At 37.7% G+C, this 20,535-nt stretch overlaps 2 protein-coding genes and 1 long non-coding RNA gene across 3 annotated transcripts; 1 reads left to right on the forward strand and 2 right to left on the reverse strand.

Moving 5' to 3' along the window:
* The first annotated feature begins 1,011 nt into the window (after positions 1-1,011).
* On the forward strand, positions 1,012-11,610 carry LOC118495639. The gene is made up of 3 exons (XR_004898126.1): positions 1,012-1,118; positions 3,848-3,854; positions 11,601-11,610. It is a non-coding gene; the product is annotated as an uncharacterized LOC118495639 (long non-coding RNA).
* bbs7 (Bardet-Biedl syndrome 7) lies at positions 1,026-7,186 on the reverse strand. Its single transcript, XM_031317197.2, has 19 exons — positions 6,688-7,186; positions 6,452-6,517; positions 6,278-6,340; positions 6,003-6,178; positions 5,720-5,906; positions 5,543-5,615; positions 5,328-5,435; positions 5,111-5,241; positions 4,771-4,855; positions 4,408-4,510; positions 4,081-4,273; positions 3,886-3,960; positions 3,713-3,781; positions 3,315-3,454; positions 2,652-2,816; positions 2,331-2,440; positions 2,122-2,225; positions 1,775-1,898; positions 1,026-1,541 (listed from the first exon to the last, which is right to left on the reverse strand). Exons 1-19 carry the CDS (start codon positions 6,721-6,723, stop codon positions 1,408-1,410), a joined length of 2,142 nt encoding a protein of 713 aa, XP_031173057.1. The 5' UTR covers positions 6,724-7,186; the 3' UTR covers positions 1,026-1,407.
* tmem33 (transmembrane protein 33) lies at positions 8,324-15,105 on the reverse strand. The gene is made up of 8 exons (XM_031317198.2): positions 14,979-15,105; positions 13,483-13,556; positions 12,008-12,102; positions 11,711-11,898; positions 11,340-11,407; positions 10,925-11,058; positions 9,942-10,025; positions 8,324-9,383 (listed from the first exon to the last, which is right to left on the reverse strand). Exons 2-8 carry the CDS (start codon positions 13,534-13,536, stop codon positions 9,254-9,256), a joined length of 753 nt encoding a protein of 250 aa, XP_031173058.1. The 5' UTR covers positions 13,537-13,556; positions 14,979-15,105; the 3' UTR covers positions 8,324-9,253.
* Positions 15,106-20,535: the final 5,430 nt, after the last annotated feature.

Below are 20,535 nucleotides of genomic sequence, written 5' to 3' on the forward strand. Positions count from 1 at the left end.
ATTATAATTATTGATGCATTAACGTGTAGGTATCACAGATATTGCAGAGGTGAAAATGGAACTCATTTGGATTACTTTATATACTGCTGGGTATCTTAATCTATAATAATCCAACATCATGAATTAGATGATGATTTATATTGTTGTAATTAATAATCTGAATCTGCAAGTAACTAAAGTTATTAAATAAATGTAACAAAGAAAAAGTACAATACTGGCTACCAAAATAAAGCAGAATAACATGGAAAGACTCAAGTACAAGTACCTCAAACTGGTAAGTACTAGGTGTTACATTTCACCACTGGATAATGTTCATGTGTAATTTAATTTGCTCCTACCATAGATGATTTGACATAGAAACACTGTTGAAAATAATACTCTTACTAAATACTAAATAATTTTGGTTATTCGGTAGTAATTTGACTCATGATGATGCCCAAACACACACCTTTCCATCTTTTGTCAGCGATAGATTTCAGATTCTTTATTTTAGAAAAAGTAGAAATATACCAGAACATAAAAATACTAATTAAAGTTCCGTATTAAAAATGTAACTTAAAGGTACATAACTATTATTAGCAGATAAAGTAATGTAATTAATGATTTAATGTATGCTGTTAAGTATGGAGTAAAGAGTGCACTTTTTTCCTCCTAAATATAGTAAGTGGCAGTATGAAGTAGCATAAAATGGAAATACTCAAATGAAGTACTTGCTGTGATGCAGTTACAGTGCTGTTCCATCTTATTTTTGGTGCTTGGGAGTTCCTCAATTCAAATCAGGTCAAGAGGATGACAATATAAAGAAAACAAGCATGGCAATGATGTAATGACATCAATTTACAGCAGACGTAATCATTTAATTAATGAGACTTCAGCGTGTTGTATGGATACATTACTCATTTGTCACATATGGCTCATGACCACACTTTTATCTTTCTGTAGAATTTCATATAATCATATGATATTTCATAGTATTTGTTCACTATACTTTCCATCCGCCCCTTGAATGATGCATCTTACAATGGTTACAAATAACATTTTTATTTCAAGAGGAGGAACTCACAGTGCTATGGTAATGGTGTTATAAAAACATACATTTTGTGTGCTTTTAACAGTGTGTGAAATTTCAAACCTCAACCAAAACTTAGTCACCAATAAAAAGAGGAAGCTGGCAACCTTGTAGTGGTTTATTAATCACTACCTTTGTTTTTTAGATGCTAACAAAATATATTATAAATATTTAAATAATGTACACTATTATTAGGACAAAAAGTATCTAAATGACACCATGACATTGTCACTGCTAGTAACTACCATACAACAAAACGTTTTGTATTTACAATACAAAAATAGCACAAATAAAGACACTCCAGGACAAGTAAATATTACCCTCTGATCTACATGATATCATGCCTCATTGAAAAAGTCTAACAGAGAATTTAAGTCATAATTATCGAGTATCTCCAGCAACGAGGACACCTTGGTCTTCACATTCTGGCCTTTGAACTTGAATTTGTCGATGAAGAGGTCTGTGATCATTCCTTAGGGAAAGAAAAAAAAATACAAGTTACCACAAGCCAACAAGCTCTAATTCATAATGTAGTAGAACTTTACATTTGGGTAAATTCCTGTCTTAAAATTTTAGCAATGAATTGACAAATGTAAAAAAAAAATAATAATAATAATAATAATTCCATGGAAAGGAGTAAGGAAAATCAGTTAACTTAAAAGTGTCTTTGGATAATAGTGTCAGTGAAATACAATAATGCGGCACCATAAAGCCTCTCGAGGTGCGCTGGCTGTTTCTTGTACTCCTCAAGGAGATTAGCGGACTCATCCAAGATGTTGCGATACTCTGGGATGAGGAAGTCAGCATTCCCCTCATGAACCTGAAGCTCCTACCAGTCAGATAAATCAGAGAGGAAGTGAGGTGGCGGTAAGTAAGTGATGAACATTTCCAAATAAAGCCTGTCAACAGCCCTGAAAAAATGAGTGAGAACTCGTAGAGCGTTTAACCAAAAGGTGGGCCTGTGGACATACACAGTGAATGTATTAAAACAGAGCTGATTCAGCTTCAGAGTGGATTTTTCCTGTAGGACGACACATTTGACCAATACGTACTTTAAGTGCATCGATAAGCTGAACCTTTCTAGCCAACAACAACTGGTATTCCAGCTTTGGATGTATCATCTTCAGGGTGTGACTCACAGACTCATCGTTGATATCTGGAAGAATAACAAACAAGAACAGTTAGTTTAACAGGTTTTAATTAATTATTCCCTGGAAATATTTTGTCAGCAGACACTGAACATGAATAATAATATACCTACCATATGAATTGTTCAGGTTGATTTTCCTCTTGGTGGCTTCTTTAGAGAGAACATCACTCAGTATAGAGATGGTAGAGATGTTGTCTGACTTGAAGTGACCCTCCCCTTTGCTAAAATTACAAATAAAATAAAAAAAAACATTTCATTCCAAGTAGATTATAACACAAATCCCTACTAAATCTGAAAATGAAATAATATATAAAATATTTCTAGGGGCATCAGACAGGATAACATGTTATAACCCCTTGTCAGTTAGCTCATAATCTCTACAAATGTACATGCAATCCTAGAAAAGCCTTTTAACTGTGTGCTAGTATTTACCAGTAGGTGGCTTCAAGCTGTGTCCCAAGAAACGTGTTATGGAAATAGAAAGTGATGCTCTCTCCTGCTGGTGTTTTCTCGGGCACCTCTGGCAAACAGAAGACCACCCAGGAGTGGATCTCAGCAAAACTGAACTGTCCCACCAGACTGAGCCTGTTCATAGGCCTGTATGACAGACAGAGAGACAAAGTAACAGATATTTTGTAAGGTCAAAATTATGAGTAACAACTGATAGATGACAGCAATGTCACTGAATCTCTTTTTTTTTTTTTTTTTTTTATATGATAATAATAAATGATTAAAAACAAAACATAGTTCTCAGCAACTAAAGGACTCTTAGAGATAGAGTTTTACTACAATAACTGGTTAAGCATTTGGCATGGGACATTTTTTTAATAAAATGTAACAAATACTATTTTTAGTATAACTTATAATCACACGGAATTGGCTTTTTATTTCACGTGTGAACATATCTGATGTGGGCAGCCATTCAGAGGTCTGAAACCAGGTTATCATTTCAGTGGGATTGACATTTACCTGGTTTTGGGCATCAACACAAACCAAACCTTTGCCCAGAAACACAGGAATAAGGACTTAAGGAAGCTTCAAAATAGGATTTGATTACTGAATTCAAATCCCAATTTTCTGTCTGAAAGTCTTCACCTTTCTTGGTCTATGCTGTGTGTCCGTTGGTGGAGGGACAGAGGTTTGATCTGGTATTGGCGGACCTGGCATGTCTTGGGTTGCAGTCTGGGGGTAATATAAGCCTGCAGGGTCCCATACTGTCCCTCGATGGACCTCACCTAGAACAGTTATTATGGATGGAACACATTATTTTTCTGCACTGAATCATCAAATAGTTTGAGCAAATGGAATAGGTGGCTACAGAAATGTTTGTACTTCGGTTAAAGGGACTGATGCAATGAGCACGAGACGCAGCTGAGTACTGTCTGTGACTCATGATTACACAAAGGAAGGCCCACTGTGGTATTGTAACTTTTCATGACAGAAGTAGGAGTAACAAAATGCCCCAACATGAAGAGTTATGATGCAAGTGTTACCTTGAGCTCGAGTCTGGTAGTGTTAGCCTGACATCTGTATGTGGCCAGGAGAAAGTTCCCATTAGGCTGCTAGAAACAGAATTCAAGAGTCAGACCTCTGGGGGCAGCGGCAGGTTCATGACCTTTTTTGTAAAGTATGTTTGTCCTGTGTAGAAAGAGTTTACACAGCTCACCTCTGAATCACATTCGCTGAAACTGACAACAGCTGAGTTCTTATCCACATCCAGCAGGTCTATGGGGACGTCACTCTGCATAGGAGATCCATTTTTAAGTTACATTTCTCCAACATGGGATCAAGAGCATAATTTATTATTAAGAGTTTGTAGGCACCAGAGCTTGCAATCACAGGGATATAACAACGAGCATACCTGGAGCAGCAGGTTGTCGATGGCTGTCTGCACCTCAAGAGTGAGGTTGTAGCTAGCATCGTCCTGGCAGAGGGTGAACTTGTCATTGATGCTAAAGACGGGCACAGCAGAGACGGCTGTGCTCGACTGAGAGGTCTGCTGGTACTGCTCACGGCCCTGCTTGACTTTGACCTGCAGCTGCTCCAGCTCTGCCCTGGAAGGGAACACTATGATTTGTCTTGAAGTCATACTTTACATACATCATACATTACACAGTAAGTCAAACACATTAAAAAAGGCACAAGAGCGTACTGTATAATGAGAAAATGAAGCACTTTTTGCTGGTACCTGAGTGCTTCTACTTTGGACTGGATCTCCTTACTCATTCTGACCTCATCTCCGGGGCCGGCTTCAGCCTTCTGGGGCTCAGTGGTCAAACCAGTTACCCATCCTGAAAGAGGTAATGACAGTAAAGCGGAATATGCTGTGCATGTCTCAAGATCTCCTTCAAATACTTTACATTAACTGTTGGGTTTTAGGAAACCCATGCTACATGTCAGACAGTCCCAGAAATTACTGTACATCTCTAATCAAATATTAAGTACTGCAGATTGGCGGATCCTTTGATAGGCAGAACAATGGACACATTTTCTTCTCTGAAGGAAAATCTGGGAACACTAGGTGCTGGTTTTTAGTTATTTTTTATCTAACCTGTGTAAGTGGCAGTCAAGACCTCATCATAAGACTCCTTCCCCACGCAGCCACCCTGGATGGAAGTCACGCTCTCTGACAAAACCTGAAGTCAGGAAAGACAGAAAACTTTGGCCATCAATAATCAGTATCAATCATGTTTTACAAAAAATGACAATGGACTTGGGCATCTAAGAAAAGGCCAGAAAGGTATCAATGCACAGGGAAAAATATAACAAATACTATTTCATCTTATAAAAGATGTAAGCTGTTGTTTCCTTATAATTTTATAGGGGCACTGACTGACACTGACTGGGTGGAAATTGGAGTGAGTAAATTGATAATAGAGGCATAAACTCACATGTTCAAAGCGTAATGTGGGCTCATTGGCGCTGTCAAACCCATAGACCTCAACTGTCCCATCATCCCTTCCCACCAGGATGTCATTTACACCGTCTCCCATAATGTCATAAGCGTCGATGCAAAGAATTCCTGATGGGAGACAGAAATATTCTATTAGTGATTTGTATTTGATTGGCAACATGCAAAAACCTGGTGTGGTCATGTAAACAACATACCTCCTTTCTTTTTGTCGTTATCAATCTCCCATTTGGTCGCAGCTGAGCACTCACCGATCTGGACCAATCCTATATTGCCGTCTGTAGTTCCACAGAGGATTTCCTCTCCTGTAGAGAAATCATTGACATTATGTTAGATCTGTTGTGTGCGTATAAAGCAGTCATATACTGTATGCTATTGTTCAGGTACACAGCACACAGAGAGGTCAACTTACCTCCGTCTTTATTGTACAGTTCCAAGACAGATGGAGGGCCAGGGACCTCAATGTCATAGGCAAGCTCGGATCCCTACAGAATAAGAAAAACACACAGAATAATAAATCACATCTAATTGTATGAGGTAGAACAACTACCAGTATCAAAATAGAACAGCAAATATAATCTTGGTCTACCTGCAAGACTCTGAGAACCCGATCTTGGCAGGCCAGGACCGGGACAAGGCGAGTCACATTTTCCGAGGACAAGCATATGATATCATTGATTTTGTCCCCAGAGAGGTAGTAGTTTTGGTCCTTGCAGTCACAGTAGTGGTTGTAGATGTAACTCGCACACACAAAAAGATCAGCACCTGAGACATGCCTAGAGAAGAGACAACCAACATTACTTACTACAGTAAAAATCACACAGTCCTGCATGAGTAAATAAGGTAGGGTAAAGGAGAGAAGAGGTTCCTACATGGCGTTAATGCTCTCAGTGAGGTTGGCTTCAAAGGTGAGAAACTGTTTGCCTTTCTTGGTGAATCCTCGGACCTGAGAACCAGAACAAACAAAAATCTTCTCCTGTGGAGTTCCTGCAGCTCCTCCAAGGTCCATTCTGGCTATTTTCTGCCCTGGAAGTGTTTTAAACACGGGCTGAAACAGAGAATCAGATTCCTTTCTATTAGAAACTGACAAATTAAGATGCAACTGGCTGTATGATAAGCAAAGAAAAATCATAACCAGGACACTTACCACTGCTTCTCCTTTCTTCATCCCAAAACACGTTAGTATACCATCATGATCAGCAACAGCAACCTGAAACATAGAGACAACCAAGAACCGTGATTCTGCAGCACGAAACAATTGAATTATAAGACAAAGTCTGATAGAGTCCAGGTTAGGCTCTGGCGTTTTTAGGACGGATACCTTTTGGGTTGCCTTTTTTCCCAATGCTGGAAGCAGCCTCATAGTTTTCTGGGATGTCACACCAACCTGTGAGGACATAGCAGAGGTAATTGTGTAACAAAAAATGACTAAGTTAAAAAAGGTACCTGAGGGAAACACCCTGAATGCACAGTTTATGTTCAAAAATCCAATGTCAGAATAAAAGACTTCTAAAAGAACATCATAAAACAATAAGCTGTACTTGGTGTGAACGTTACCTGAATATAATCAACTCGATTAAGGTTGATCTCCATCTTCTTTCTCCACTGAGTGTTTTTTCTTAAGGGGTGAAAGTATACTGCAAATGTTCCAGGTAGGTTATAAAACTGCAGGGATCATTAGTTGCAGTCCACCTTGATCTGTCAATCACAACGCGTTGGTAAAATTAGAACACGATTGTAATGGTGAAGAGAGACTGGGATTATCTAAAGCAAGGAGATTAGCTCGACGTGCTAACGCTAGCTAGAAAGCTAATTGACTAACCCGATTTATTCGCACGCCAACTGTGTACTTTGGTGAATAGATATCATCTTTAACCAAATTTACCGAGCTACATTAAGACACCGGAAGCAAGTAACCGTCTCTATATGTTGTAAACGCGAACTTAAATCTTTTTTAACGCGTATATTAGTTAGTTAGGCTGAAACGTTCCCTGAGACACTTCAGGAGGACCACATAAACGCAGTGTTCGTTGTCGAGGCAACGCTGCAGCAGTAACAAGCTGCGAGACTATTGGATGAGATGGAATGTCAGAAGTTAAAGATGTTTTCTGATTGGTTGTTTCATAAAGACGCTATCTTAGCTCTGAGGCTGTGTTGTTTATTTTCCATGATACTGTATGACTTAATATCACGCTATATATCTGTATATACTCTGTATTAGGTTCACCTGTACAATTTAATGCAACTAATACAACATATCTGCCATACATTAAAGGTGGAGTAGGTAAGACTTATAAAACTAACTTTCTGTCATATTTGCTGAACTGACCCTATGTTCGAGTAGAACTATATGAAGCAGGTAATTTAAACTGCGTGTCAATCACTGCTTATGCACATTCATTCTCCCTTGTGGGGGGAGGGGCTTAGGAGACTGTTTTGGGCTTTAGCTGAAAGGGGGGAGGGACTGAGAAGTTGTCAATGTTCAAATTTGTTGGCTAAGTCCTGGATCTTCGCAATCCTACCCACAGCACCTTTAATAAAAGTTTATGACCGACAGTTTTTGGTGACGTACTACACAGCGCCACGCGGCATTTCTCAGGTAATAGTAATGTGGTGCTGTACTGGACTTCATATATATTCTAATTCTGTCCTCCCTATTTTTGCATACATGAAGTGGGCAGAATATTAGAAACACCTCTGAATGTAATACAGTCAAGTACAATACATCACTAAATATGCCCTCAATGCTGAAACATTAAAAACCTCTATGACAGTGCCACAACACAAAACATTATGGGCATCATAAACATACACTTTATGGCAGAACAGTTGTATTAGATTGCACTTGGAATTTTTATAGTGTCCCTATATACTTAATACTACACTATAACAGCCTTAAAGTAAAAAATGAAAGCTTTTGACTTATTAAATCTATACGCTAACGAAGCAAGGTGAAATTGAAAGCTTGTAAGTATACCTTTAGTTAAGGTTGTTTGGGTAAGACTACTACTTTTAATTTGAAGATTAAACTTCGCCTCAGTAGATATATTTTGGTCAAAACACATTGCCAGCATAGAAATAATTGTAATTCGTATCTATGGATGGCAAATTGGATTCATTAGTTTAAGATGCGTTATGAGGCCAAGACCAACTACCATTAATTAAAACAAATTGTAAGCACAAACCACATTAATCTTCTTTAACATTTTATTGGTTTATTTAAGAGATCATTTTATTCTTGTCATAAAAATGTGGTTTGTCTGTAGGCAAATAAAACACATTTCACATGGCAGAAAAATAAATCAGAGCAAGAACTAAGAACTAAATAAATGAAGCACATACAAAACAGCTTTCAAACTGAGAAACAAGAATGCATTGAAGACATGACAGGCATTGTGCGACTCAAATATGACTCCTACAGCAAAATGTCTGGTACCTTCAAATATTCTCTAAAATACAGCAGATATCTTGTTTCTCAATTCAACACCCATTTTGACATCATACCTTCATAGATATAAGTTGTTAAAAGTGAGTTGATGGCATTGATAGAATACATTTAAAGTTAGACATTTAGACAAATCAGACAATAGGATGCTTTGAACACAAAAGAAATAAAAGAAATTGGACCACATAGAAGCTGCAAACAAACTCCATCCTCCACCCATCCAAGCACAACATGATCATTAAAAAAAAACATTAACTATGCAGAACCACATTTTAATTTAAGTTACTAATCTCAGAATGTTAATGTTTCATCATAGAATAAGTGATTTCATATATAAATAAGGACATAAAAAGGAAAAAAAACAATAACAACCGGTGCATACAGATCACAGTTGTCTACTGTGCTGCATTCAGTGACCATAACAAAGTTAGGGGTGTCCACCGCTTGAATGAGGTCACATTAAGAACATGGGAAGGAAATATCACCATGAGACTTCAGTGCATTACTGGCTGCTCTTCAACTGTACTCATTTACAGAGAGGTTGGAGCACAGGCTGTAAAGTTGACATTCAAAAAACAGTTCCTTCTGTTGATGGCAATGTCTGTCCTCAAAGTTTAAGTCACATCTTAAGTGGTGGAACAAAAACAAAAAAGAAAACAGAACTTTTATGGAGTGTAATCAGACCCCTGTGGGGGCGAGGCGGCTGATGAAGGCGATACTGCTGAGGCACATCTTCCTGAAGAAGGTGGGGCAGGCAGGCTTCATGATGAAGTGCTCCAGAAGAATTCGCAGCTCTGTGAACAAGGTGCTGGGGTGGAAACAGATTTGTTTAATTCTCAACTCTGACAGCCCAGTAAAGTCATTCTAAGGTTTTACATTTCTGAATAACAAACCACTGTGTTACATTAGATTATATTCTACTGAAAATGTAGTACATTTGTTAATTTCCAACCAAATTATTGTGCAAATTTTGCAACAGTTATAATTTTCTCCATTTGTCTTCCTTGTGCTCCAGATTGTTCTGACCAGCTGCAGCAACATAATGTTTTGATATATTGGATGAATCTATATAGTATGTTTCTGCACAAATACACAACACATGTAGTAGAGCCTGACTAATACTGGATATTTGACAGAATATATAGTGCACTCTCATGGACAAACACTCTATTGCGATTCTTTTTCTGCATTACCTCAAACATATCTTGGCCAATTCTGTACTGAATTTTCTTGCAACTTTTTAGCCAAAGCACGCTGATACCGATATACTGTATCTAAAATGAGCTAATGTTGGCTCCAATGGATGCAAGGTATACGGTCTCATGGATGGCTCAAAACTATTGTATTGTATTATTTAACATCTTACCGGCAGTATGGGTTTCTTCTGGATGTGTAGCGGAGGGTGAGGAATCGGTAGTAAATAAAAGGCAGCAGCAAGCTCCCCTGTCCGCTGTCAAAAAGAAAGTAAAAACGGACCTTACACAATTGTAGATTGTTCAATGTTTTAATAATAAACATTTGTTCAGCACTGTTATAAACATTGCAACCTGATCTCAGAAATATGCCAATGACAAGGACCTCTGAACACCACGAAATTGTTTCGCAATTTAAGTTACGTACATAAGTTAAAATGTGGCAATTTTGACTTTTGGTTTCACACAGTACACGAATAGCGGTCTCCTGGGTTTGTTTGACTTTGAGACAGGGCTGTGTTGAACCAGGGAAATGCTGTGTCCACCACGACAAATTGACTTCCCATGTGCATTGTTTTAGTGGTGCTGGAAGGTCATTTTAACACCACCGTAACGTAACGGTGAAACGGTCGTTGTAATTTCTGTTAATATTAATCTAAATATCTGCAGTAACAAGCAAATACAACACCTGTATAATCTAATACAGTCCAATACAAAGAATATCTGGCCTCTTTACTCTGTAAATTGCCTTGAAGATTTGCATATGAAAATGTTCTGTCAGACCACTATTGAAGCTGACACACACTGGTAGTTGAGATACAATTCAATACGACTGATTTATGTGGTCAGTTCGGTAACTGGGATTTCCAGGATTGCATTTTCATGTACTTCTAGATAAAAATCCAGAAGACAAATTTAGTGCGACCTTAAGTAAATGACAACACGGAAAACCGGTCAGTTTTGTTGTTCATAATCTGTTCCAAGTATTTTTGGCAACATAAAATTGATAAACTGGTTGGATAAGCAAAAAAAACTGACAAACACAATCACTACTTCCATAGTGTCATTGATCCAAGCGCACATATTGGTATTCCAATGCAATAAGGATCTGTAATGTCTCTTCACAAAAACAGACACTTTCTACATGTGCACTTACCTAAAGAGCATAAAAACAGTGGCTGGCATCAAGAAGATCTCATTGCAGGCGATAAACTTCAGGATGTTCTGCTGATTGGATGTAAGTTTGTCCAGGAGGTTTCTGATGAACATCAGGCTGTTGGGGCCCACAGACTGCAAAGAAAGATTAAAACATCAGAAGCAGACAACAAAAAGCTGCAATAAGTCTTTAGTAAGGCACAGAGTTTACATGAAATACTGATACAGAGAAGTAAATGTGATCAATCCAATCAGCTTTATTAGATCTTCGGGTTGCATTTGGGTCTCTAGGCAATGGTTGGTTAATTGAGTAGATAACAAAAACACCATTTAGGGTTAAACAATGTTCAGCAAAAGGCTTTCTGTCAACTATCAGCATTAAATGTCACAGCAGAGGACTGCTGCCTTATACTCACATCAAGGACTTTCTTTGTGTAGGTAGTTGCATGAAGCACGGAGAAGAGGAAGACTGGAAAGATGCTCACTGGACACAAGTGTTAAGGATCAATCAACCAATCAATTTTTTGTTACATGAAATCGTACGGGGTACAATTCCAGTGACATAAACAGACAGAATAAACCCTCCACAATGATTTAGTGCAGTTATTAGAATTTTTTCCCCCGCAACAATTATGTTTTAACGATTAAAATCATGGGATTATCATAGGACTAATCAGAATCACTGAATGCGCAGAGTGAACCCATGTTATGAAACAGTTGTATGATTAGATCAGATATACAGCACTATCTATTTGTCTTTTCCTTATATTTGAAGATGAAAAGATACTTGTGATGGGGTAGGAGTTGACCAGGATGAGCGAGTAGAGCAGGTAATGGCAGCTATCCTCCTGAAGGGCCTGGGCCAGGAAAGCTCTGCTCAGCTGAAAGCGTGGAAGCCTTTGATGCAAGCGAAGGGCACTGGTGAGGGCGTTGGCCAACAAGGCTCGCTGATAGAAGTTAGCTGCTGCATAGGGTCTGAAATACACAAGCAGTCACAAATATTCTGACATCTATTTAGGCTGGGAGAAAGGAGAATAGGGTGCAAGCAGTGTGTTGATGATGTGCACTGTCACAGAGTACTCACCCCAAAATTGGTAGAATAAACATTACTGAGCAGTAGACGGTAAAGAGTCGTGAAAGCCACATTGCAGTTTCCAGCTTGTTACTCATTAAAAATTGCTGTGGAAGAAAGAAAAAAAATAATAGAAACAGAAGTTTTAGGAAATGTGATGCAGTGTTAAACCTGCTCCATCTCTTATGATATAACATCATGGGCAAAGGGTGTCCAATGTTAACTGTGCTAGGGTTTGGGGCAAAGTGCTGTGACACCATCATGACAGGATGGGACTTCTGTTTTCACTTGTATACTGACAACTGATTTGCTGAAAGTCTCAGACCTCTACTTCATGCTCTCTCATCGCTCAGCATAACCCAGCCAGACTAAAAAAAACGCTTAATTCAATCTGGCAGTTAATTTTACCATCCTCTCATCAAAGGTCAGGAGACAAGATGCGGCTTTGCTGTTTACTATCGTAAAAGACTAAGAAAACCGGAAAATATTCACATTAGAGAACATGGCACCCTTGAATTTTTGCCTTAAACAATTAAGTGATTACCGAAATTTTTCTGTTGATTCACTAATCGTTGCAGGTCGAGAATACATATCTCAGGGACATTAGTAACTACGCTACAATAATGCAAGTGCTAAATGAAAAAAACTTTCAAATAAGATGAAGCTATGTATTTGTAAATGATAGATACAATAACAAGAAACACCTGCACAATATTAAGCACCGCTCTGAAATAAATACCACCTTTGAGAAACATATGATGTTTAATTTATGATGAAACAGTTTAATTCTCAATACTGAGATTTCCTAGCCTGACAAGCCAGACCCACATGAAGATGTTGGGTCTGGGAACTCACCATTGACAGGGCTCAATCCGAGGGGCTGGATAAACGGTTGTCTTTCAAATTCCCTCTGCACGTAATAGGATAGCGCTACAACCAGGCAGAGCAACGAAGAAGGTAGCGGAGCTAGTTGATAGATTAAACTTTTGCCGTATCCGGCCGGCAAAACTCCGAACACATCTTCCTTTCTTAATGATTTCTGTGCCGTTGTTTGTTCTTTTCTCAAAGAAAAGCTTAACTCCAAGTCTTCCAGAAGACCGCTGTTCCCAGCAGCAGCCATAAGCCCCGCCCACCGACTCTATACACGATGTGATTGGCCTGACCAGAGTTTGGTTTTTCCAGCTCGCAAGCCAACAGAGAGTGCCTAGACCCCCTGGCTGCAAATTAAATTTGCTGCCGCTAGGGTGCGTCTAGATTTCTAGGCTAGAGGTTTCCACAAAGTTTGGAGGACTCTCTGTAAAGGGGTTCAGGGCTATTTTCTCAGAAACCTCCAGAGCCACAGAAGACATTATACAAATGTTTGTGGGAGCTGAGTAGTGCTCCTTGTGACAAGTATTTTTGTACGTAGTATCAGTCTGATCAGAGTGCACCTTACAAGGGAAGAAATAGTTGGAAGTTAAAGTGTGTGGATCAATCAGACAACTTACCACAGGCCCTAGCTGGGGGGGAGGAGGAGGACTTTGTTGGTTTGTGTCAGCCATCTTTGGAAGTGTTGGTTGCTCTGTTGGAAAAAAAAAATTACATTATGAAGCAATACTGACAAGTCATACTAACAGGAGTCACAATTAACTAACAAACTTTTCCTAGGGCTGCAACTAATGAGTTTAATGTCAATCACCAAAAAGATTGATCTATTCGCCTAATCATTTCTACACTAACCTTTCACTGGTCTCAAAGCAGCAGGTCATAGCTTCTCCTGGGAATCTTACCTCGCATATTTTTCTGTTGTTACTGTTACTTTTTTTTTTTACTATTAACTTAACGTTAGCTTGTGACTGAGCTAGAGGTGAATCATTGTTATGTTTATAGCAGTGGTGGAATGTAACAAAGTACACAACTGACAGTATGTAAGTACTCAAATTGCCTCTACATTCACCAGATCTCAATCCATTAGAGCACCTTTGGGATGTGGTGAAACGGGACATTTGCAACATGGCTGTACAGCAGACAAATCTGCAGCAACTGCGTGATGCTTTAATTTCAATTTCAATGGACCAAGAGTCAGTTCTGAAGATAAAAGGGGGTCCAACCCGGTGCTAGCAAGGTGTACCTAATAAAGAGGCTGGTGAGTTTATAGTAGTATAGTAGAATAGTCACAGGGAACATTTTCTGAATTGAGTACTACTATTGAGCACTACTTTTAATACTTATTGTATTTACATTATACTTACATTACTTACATACTTTTACTTAGCTAAGTAACGGGTTCAAAGCAGGATTTTTACTTATAATCGAGTATTTTTACAGTGTTGCATTAGTACTTTTACTTAAGTAACATGTTCAATGCAGGACTTTTACTTGTACTAGAGTGTTTTTACTGTTTGGTATTGAATACTCCCTGTGATACTTCCTCCACCACGGGATTACAGCTTTACTATTTTAGCTAACGTTTATTCAGCTGAGCAAACCATAAAGACACTGTGGCTTTTAACAGTGAACATGTTCATCTCAATGAGACTAACCTTCATTGGAACTGACGAACTATAAAGTCCATAATTTGCCGAAACCGAAGAGAAAGATAAAACGCTAGCTAACGTTACACGTAGCTAGCTATGGGGTAACGTTAGCCCACCTAGCCCACGCTAGTTTGGGTAACGTTAAGTAATGACTACTTTATTAAATGGAGGACCGATGCAAATGGAAAAGACTACGCGTTACTATTGTCTAAAGTGGATCAGTACAGACAAACGTCTGTAAATAATTAAAGATTGCTGTCGGTGGTTTATTGATGCTAACATTAGTAGCAGGTGGCTCTAGAATGTTCTCCCTGTTACCATCGTTACTAGCATTTGAGCTAAACCCTCCGCTAACGTTAACTACCTCGTGCATTTATGTTACGCTTGTTAACTGTTTAAAGGAGTTCGTACAGAATGAATACTCCTTTTTGATAACATATATAACAGTAATAAAGCACACAGCTTACCAGTAAGACAGCGTCGATGTTGCGTTTACTTAAAAGTGTCAGGCTAGTCACCACACTGAAGTAAATGATCAGCTGGCCTTCAAAAGGAAAATGTCTCTCGCGAGATTTGACAAGGAGAGAATCTGGGTCACAGACAACACTCCCCTCTAGTGGTAAAGATAACGAACTGCAACAAGACTTGCTCCTTTTTTTAATGGAAGCATAAGGTTTTTCTTTTTCAAAATGAAGAAAAAAAACAGTTTAGGCTACTATATGGTATCTTATACAATATTTATCTTTTCATAACTGAATCGTTACAACTGACTCACAGGACATAATGGACATTTAATGCAATGTCATATAGACATAATCATGAACATTCTTTATTAACCATTCACTTACACTTACACGTATACACATACGTTAGGTCTGATATTTTACATACACAGGGTATCTACTTGCAACCTGAACCCAGCAAGATGTCTACTGTTAATCTATTTATATTTATGTTCCACACTGTTAACCATTTTTTTTGGCATTGTATATTTATGTATATTTTGGATTTGCACCTTAATATTATTTTAGATTTTAATATTTACACTCTCTATATTTGCACTCTTTCCTACTTTGTATTGCAACGGCTGCATAGCAATTTCCCTCGGGACAAATCAAGTTATATCTTATTTTATCTGAATGTATTGCCAGAAGATAATTTCTGTGCAATACCAAACAAAAAAAAATTATTTAAAACCATGTTGTCCAAACTCAGTTGTGCTATAAAATGTTTTTGACGGATAGTTTTGTTTAGTCTCAGATTCAAAAGAACATATTTATTTACTGATTTGCTTTATTCACGTGGATTGTCTCCATATACTATGTGCTGATTAATTAACAACTCATATACAAAACATAATAAATTCAACAGAAGTTCAGACTATATATAAATGACAGGAGATACATTAATTCCTACATTCTGCTGCTTATATTTCATTTCATTTCATGTTTTTCTAACCCTTTTTTTTATTAAAAAGAGATCACATAACAAGACGGTTATAAGTCCTCATCAACGTATCTTAGACGGTGATATTACAGGAAGATATTAAGATCTATAGTATAGCGTATGTTGAGTTACTCATTTGCATCACATCTAAGGAAAAAGCTTCTAAGTGCGCCTGCGCAGTGGTCAACGCCCACATCTTTAGAGAACAAACTGACTCCTCTTTTTTAGGTTTAGCTCTGATCTGATCGAGAACTTATCCTGCTTGGATAAAGATTATCAGGCTTTTTTGTATTTAATTAGACATTTAGAATAAGAGATTCGTCGACTATTTGTTTTATCCAAAGTATCTTCTACTTCATTGTAATGTTATGTTGCAGGTTACCACAAGAGGGCGCACTCGACCAGACTATCATGTTCCTACAGCTTGGCCTATAGCCTGTGTTGGATGATTATTTTAGCTTTAAGTGCACCTTATTTGGTCGCAACATGTTTTAAAATCTTACATCTGACTGCTGCTGTGGCGTATATATCCGCAGATTATTGGCACGAGTGTCGCAGGATGATGTGTTTGCTGCAGATGCCATTTGAAAATATAGGCAGTGTAAGCACTGTAGAATCTAATTATTTCTTTGCAAAACCTAATTAGGCATTAAAAAAGGTTAACGCCAGCGCCTGAAACGTTTTTGTTTAATAATCCCATTACTGACGGCTCATCATGTATAAAATCGTGCAGGAGGACACTAAGTTTCCACTTGTTAAAGGGAATCTCTGAGAAATAGTCGCATATTTTTGACACTATCTACGATTGGAAATTAGGGCTTGTAATTAAACTGCGGAGACTCAACACAGCACACAGAGTAAGTAAGGCTGCAGCGTCGCATGCATTTTCTATGTTTAATTGATGATTCTGCCTGCTGCAAAATCAGTATCTCTATTTTTTTTCTTCTTTATGATTTCATATAATTTGTCGGGCATGACAGAACTCGCCAAACAGGTAGCGTACAGTGAGAATAGAGCTTGATGATTTTTTAAGCGTCAGCTCCTCTCGGACCATTACCAGTCACTAGAGAGCTCAAGGTGAGAATTTAAATGAGACAACATTTTCTGCCCGAGTTTTAATTTGGCCAGGCTTCTGAGGAACTGTGAGATCCTGAGACACGTTTTCAGAGACAGAAATATGTCCCGGAATACTAAATTATGAATAGGGATGGCAAGGATAGCAGATAGAATATTAAAGGGATGTGATGCAAATGATCACCCATGTCGTTGATGTGTAGCCTACTAGAGCCACACAACGAATCAACGAAGGAATGTGATAAGTACATTTGTCCTGATATGCGATAGTTTAAAAAAAAAAAAAAACATAAAACAAAATCCTGTTTTTAGTCAACTGAAAATGAAAATATTTTTTTTTGTTCCGTATAGCCTAATTAGGACGTAGGTAGTAGGCCTATGTGTCATAAAATAATATAGCCTACAGTGTTGAGCATTTTATTGAAAGGATAAACCACTTGACATAAATAGTTTACAGCTTTTCAATTTTCGAGCAGTTTCGAGGTTTTTCTCCTCTTTTCATCGGTTAAGTAAATAAATACAATAAAGACATATTATATGATAAATAACAATTCATTGCAAAAAGGAATAAATGAAGACCATACTCGAAAACAAAATTAAAAGCACAACTACTGGTTCTTTTAGAATAATATTTTGAAATAAAAAAAAGAAATGAAACGAAAGTCAGATGATGAAAATGCATAAATAAGGTGGGCTTCTGCAGTTTAAGTCGAACATTTCGGTAAACTCTATAATTATGAGCTGCTATTATAATTATTCTTATTATATTTTAATTGAGAGTGTGATGATTAGTATCACTTACAGCAAGAATACTACTAAGATAATAATAATAAGCCAATAATAATAATAATAATATATATATTTTGTTTCTCTGATGTAAAGTGAGCCTCGTTTTCTCTGGGTAAACAAAAAGATGTTCAACCTGCGCTCACTTTATTCCTATACATTTTATTTAACCGTTTCCTTTAAATCTCTCAAGAGAAAGAAAGAATAGAGTGAGTGACAGACCAAAGTGAAAGCCTTCTAAAAGAAATAAACCGTGGTGTATACTCAAAGGAATGCGCTTGTAATCGCTCTATCTCAGTCGCTGGATCTATTCGGACCAAAACAAACAGGCTGTGGTATAAGGGATGAAAATCGGGACAAGCGAGGAAGACGACGGGAAGAAAGAGCTGGTTTGATAGGGAGGGAAAGAAGGACACGGTGCATTTCCCTCAAACTGGTTAAAGAAACAATAAAGCGAGTTATCAACAGACTTCTTTGCTTTTTATCTCTTTGTTGCCTGATCAAAGAAGGCGTTCACGATTATTTCATGATGGGAATGAATTCCCTGCGAAGGCCTTTACGCACTAACTCACAAGTTATATTTGTATTACTTTGTTTAGATTGGAATAAAAAAGGAATTATAGATCTAGATAGAAAACCAGTGCTGCTCTTCTCTGGTAGTGTAGGCCTACAAAAATAAACCAAATTTAGGCTAGTTAAAATGTTGTGAATGCCTCTCAGTTGATGCTCCGCAGAAGCACATTTTGCTTTGATGCTTTTTGTCAAAGTGACAATTGCAAGAGAACCTCTTACATTTGCTCTCCTCATAAGAGTCATATTTACAGAATGGAGGTCACAGCTCTCACTTTGTTTCAGCTGCTCATTGATTCATTTGGTGGTTTACTTCAGTGGCATGTTGGAATCAACTGTTTGAAATATTCTCTGTTATTTCGGCTTTTTTAAGGTGTGTTTAAATATATATTTATTTATTTATTTTTTTTTTTTTTTTAAACATGTTGACATCTGCCTTCAATATTTGCAGGTAAGAGAAAAGTAGGATTCTGCTTCTATAAGATGTCAAGCTTTTAAGGTTCAAGCTAAACAAACAGGCTCCTTTGGTTTTATCAGGTCATGCAACATTTTCCAAAATGTATTGTTGAGGGACTCACTTGTAGCTGTATGATGCTGTCATATATGCCCAAATGACAAAATCCAACATGTTGAATTTGGTTATTTGTCCATCTGTTGACATTAAGAACACTTTTTTGGAACGATCGTCTATGTTTTCTTGCAGCATTCTGTCATTGCTGTTATATGCAGTGACCAGATTCAGACTCTAATTGGCTTCTTAGCTTTGATCATAAGCTTTTTTCTGCATGCATGTCATCCATTTTATAGAAAAGGCTCTGGCATATAAAGCATCTGATGATGCTACTTTTTTTCATCGAGGTCTTCACTGTGTGCTACTGTATATATTTCTACTCAGAACTCCTGTTATAAACCCCTAACCCTTTTAGCATGTCTAAGATCTTTCATTAACTCCACACTTGTCTCTACACGTGTGCAAAGACCAAACCTGCGGTTAAATCTTAATACAATTAACATTCTTTAACAGAAGTATGCACAAACATTGTGTTTATATTGCTATTTTGAATGTATTGACAGGAAAGAGCAGCCTTTTGGTTTCTTTGTAGATGAAAATCAAGGTTATTAATTAAATATTTTCAATCTAAAATTACTAAAATATTATGTACATAACAAATGTAATTACTGCAATATTCCTTGAGGGGATAGGTCTGCATAAACACTTGTTTTTTGTCTTTGGTGATAAAAACATCATGTTCTGTAAAGTCTGGAGGGAATCTGGTGCCCACAGTGCGCCTTGAGCCAGAAACTATTGACATAGAAAGCAAAGGGGATCCACCAGAAAGCTGACTTTTCCCTTTTTGGGAGTAAAGCTATGTTTGTTTCTGGGTTGAATGGGGGTCTATAATGGAACTGATGGCATCAGGATTGTCACCACAAATGGTCTGGGCGTTTTGCAAGGATGCTTGACAGAGCCTATTATGTCATTGGTCACGTCCCTCCACTCCTTGCTTGCTTGGGCTTGAATGGGAGTGAATTAATCAAACGGTTTGAGAGAGATCAGCCAACTTAATGCACTTTGTGTCAAGGTCTACAGCGATCCGAGACCCCCGGCCTCCCCTCTACAGTACCTGCATCTGAAAATGTCCACATATGAGCTGCAAACCAGACTGAAAAACACAAACATTTAATGTGCCACTCAAAACTGAACTGATTGTGACCTTTTATTCAATGGATCTTTAAGAATATCTCTTAAATGATCACTTTAACATTCCTACAGGGATTTGTGGTGTTTCAATAGTGAGTTTACATATTAAGTGGCAATTCCCATCCTTGGTATGAGAAATAGTTTATGATTAGGGCAGGCTACATTTCTGATGTTATGGGACTGTTGTGATGATCTGCAGAGGACTGGGAAGGACATCTAGAAACAACATAGCATTAGTTTGTATTATCTATCTGAATATGTCACATCAACCTTTACTATTAAAAAGGTGGCATAATCATGCAATAGCTGATTTAATTCATCCCAAATAATTGATGAATTTCTAACCAATAAGAGCCCATTACATGAAATTAAATATTTGTATTCTATAGAGGGTTTTTGTGTCTGAGGATTTACAATTCTTTTAATGAGTACTGCTAAGGGAAATA

Source organism: Sander lucioperca, chromosome 1 (assembly GCF_008315115.2).
Source record: "Sander lucioperca isolate FBNREF2018 chromosome 1, SLUC_FBN_1.2, whole genome shotgun sequence".
NCBI classification, from domain to species: domain Eukaryota; kingdom Metazoa; phylum Chordata; class Actinopteri; order Perciformes; family Percidae; genus Sander; species Sander lucioperca.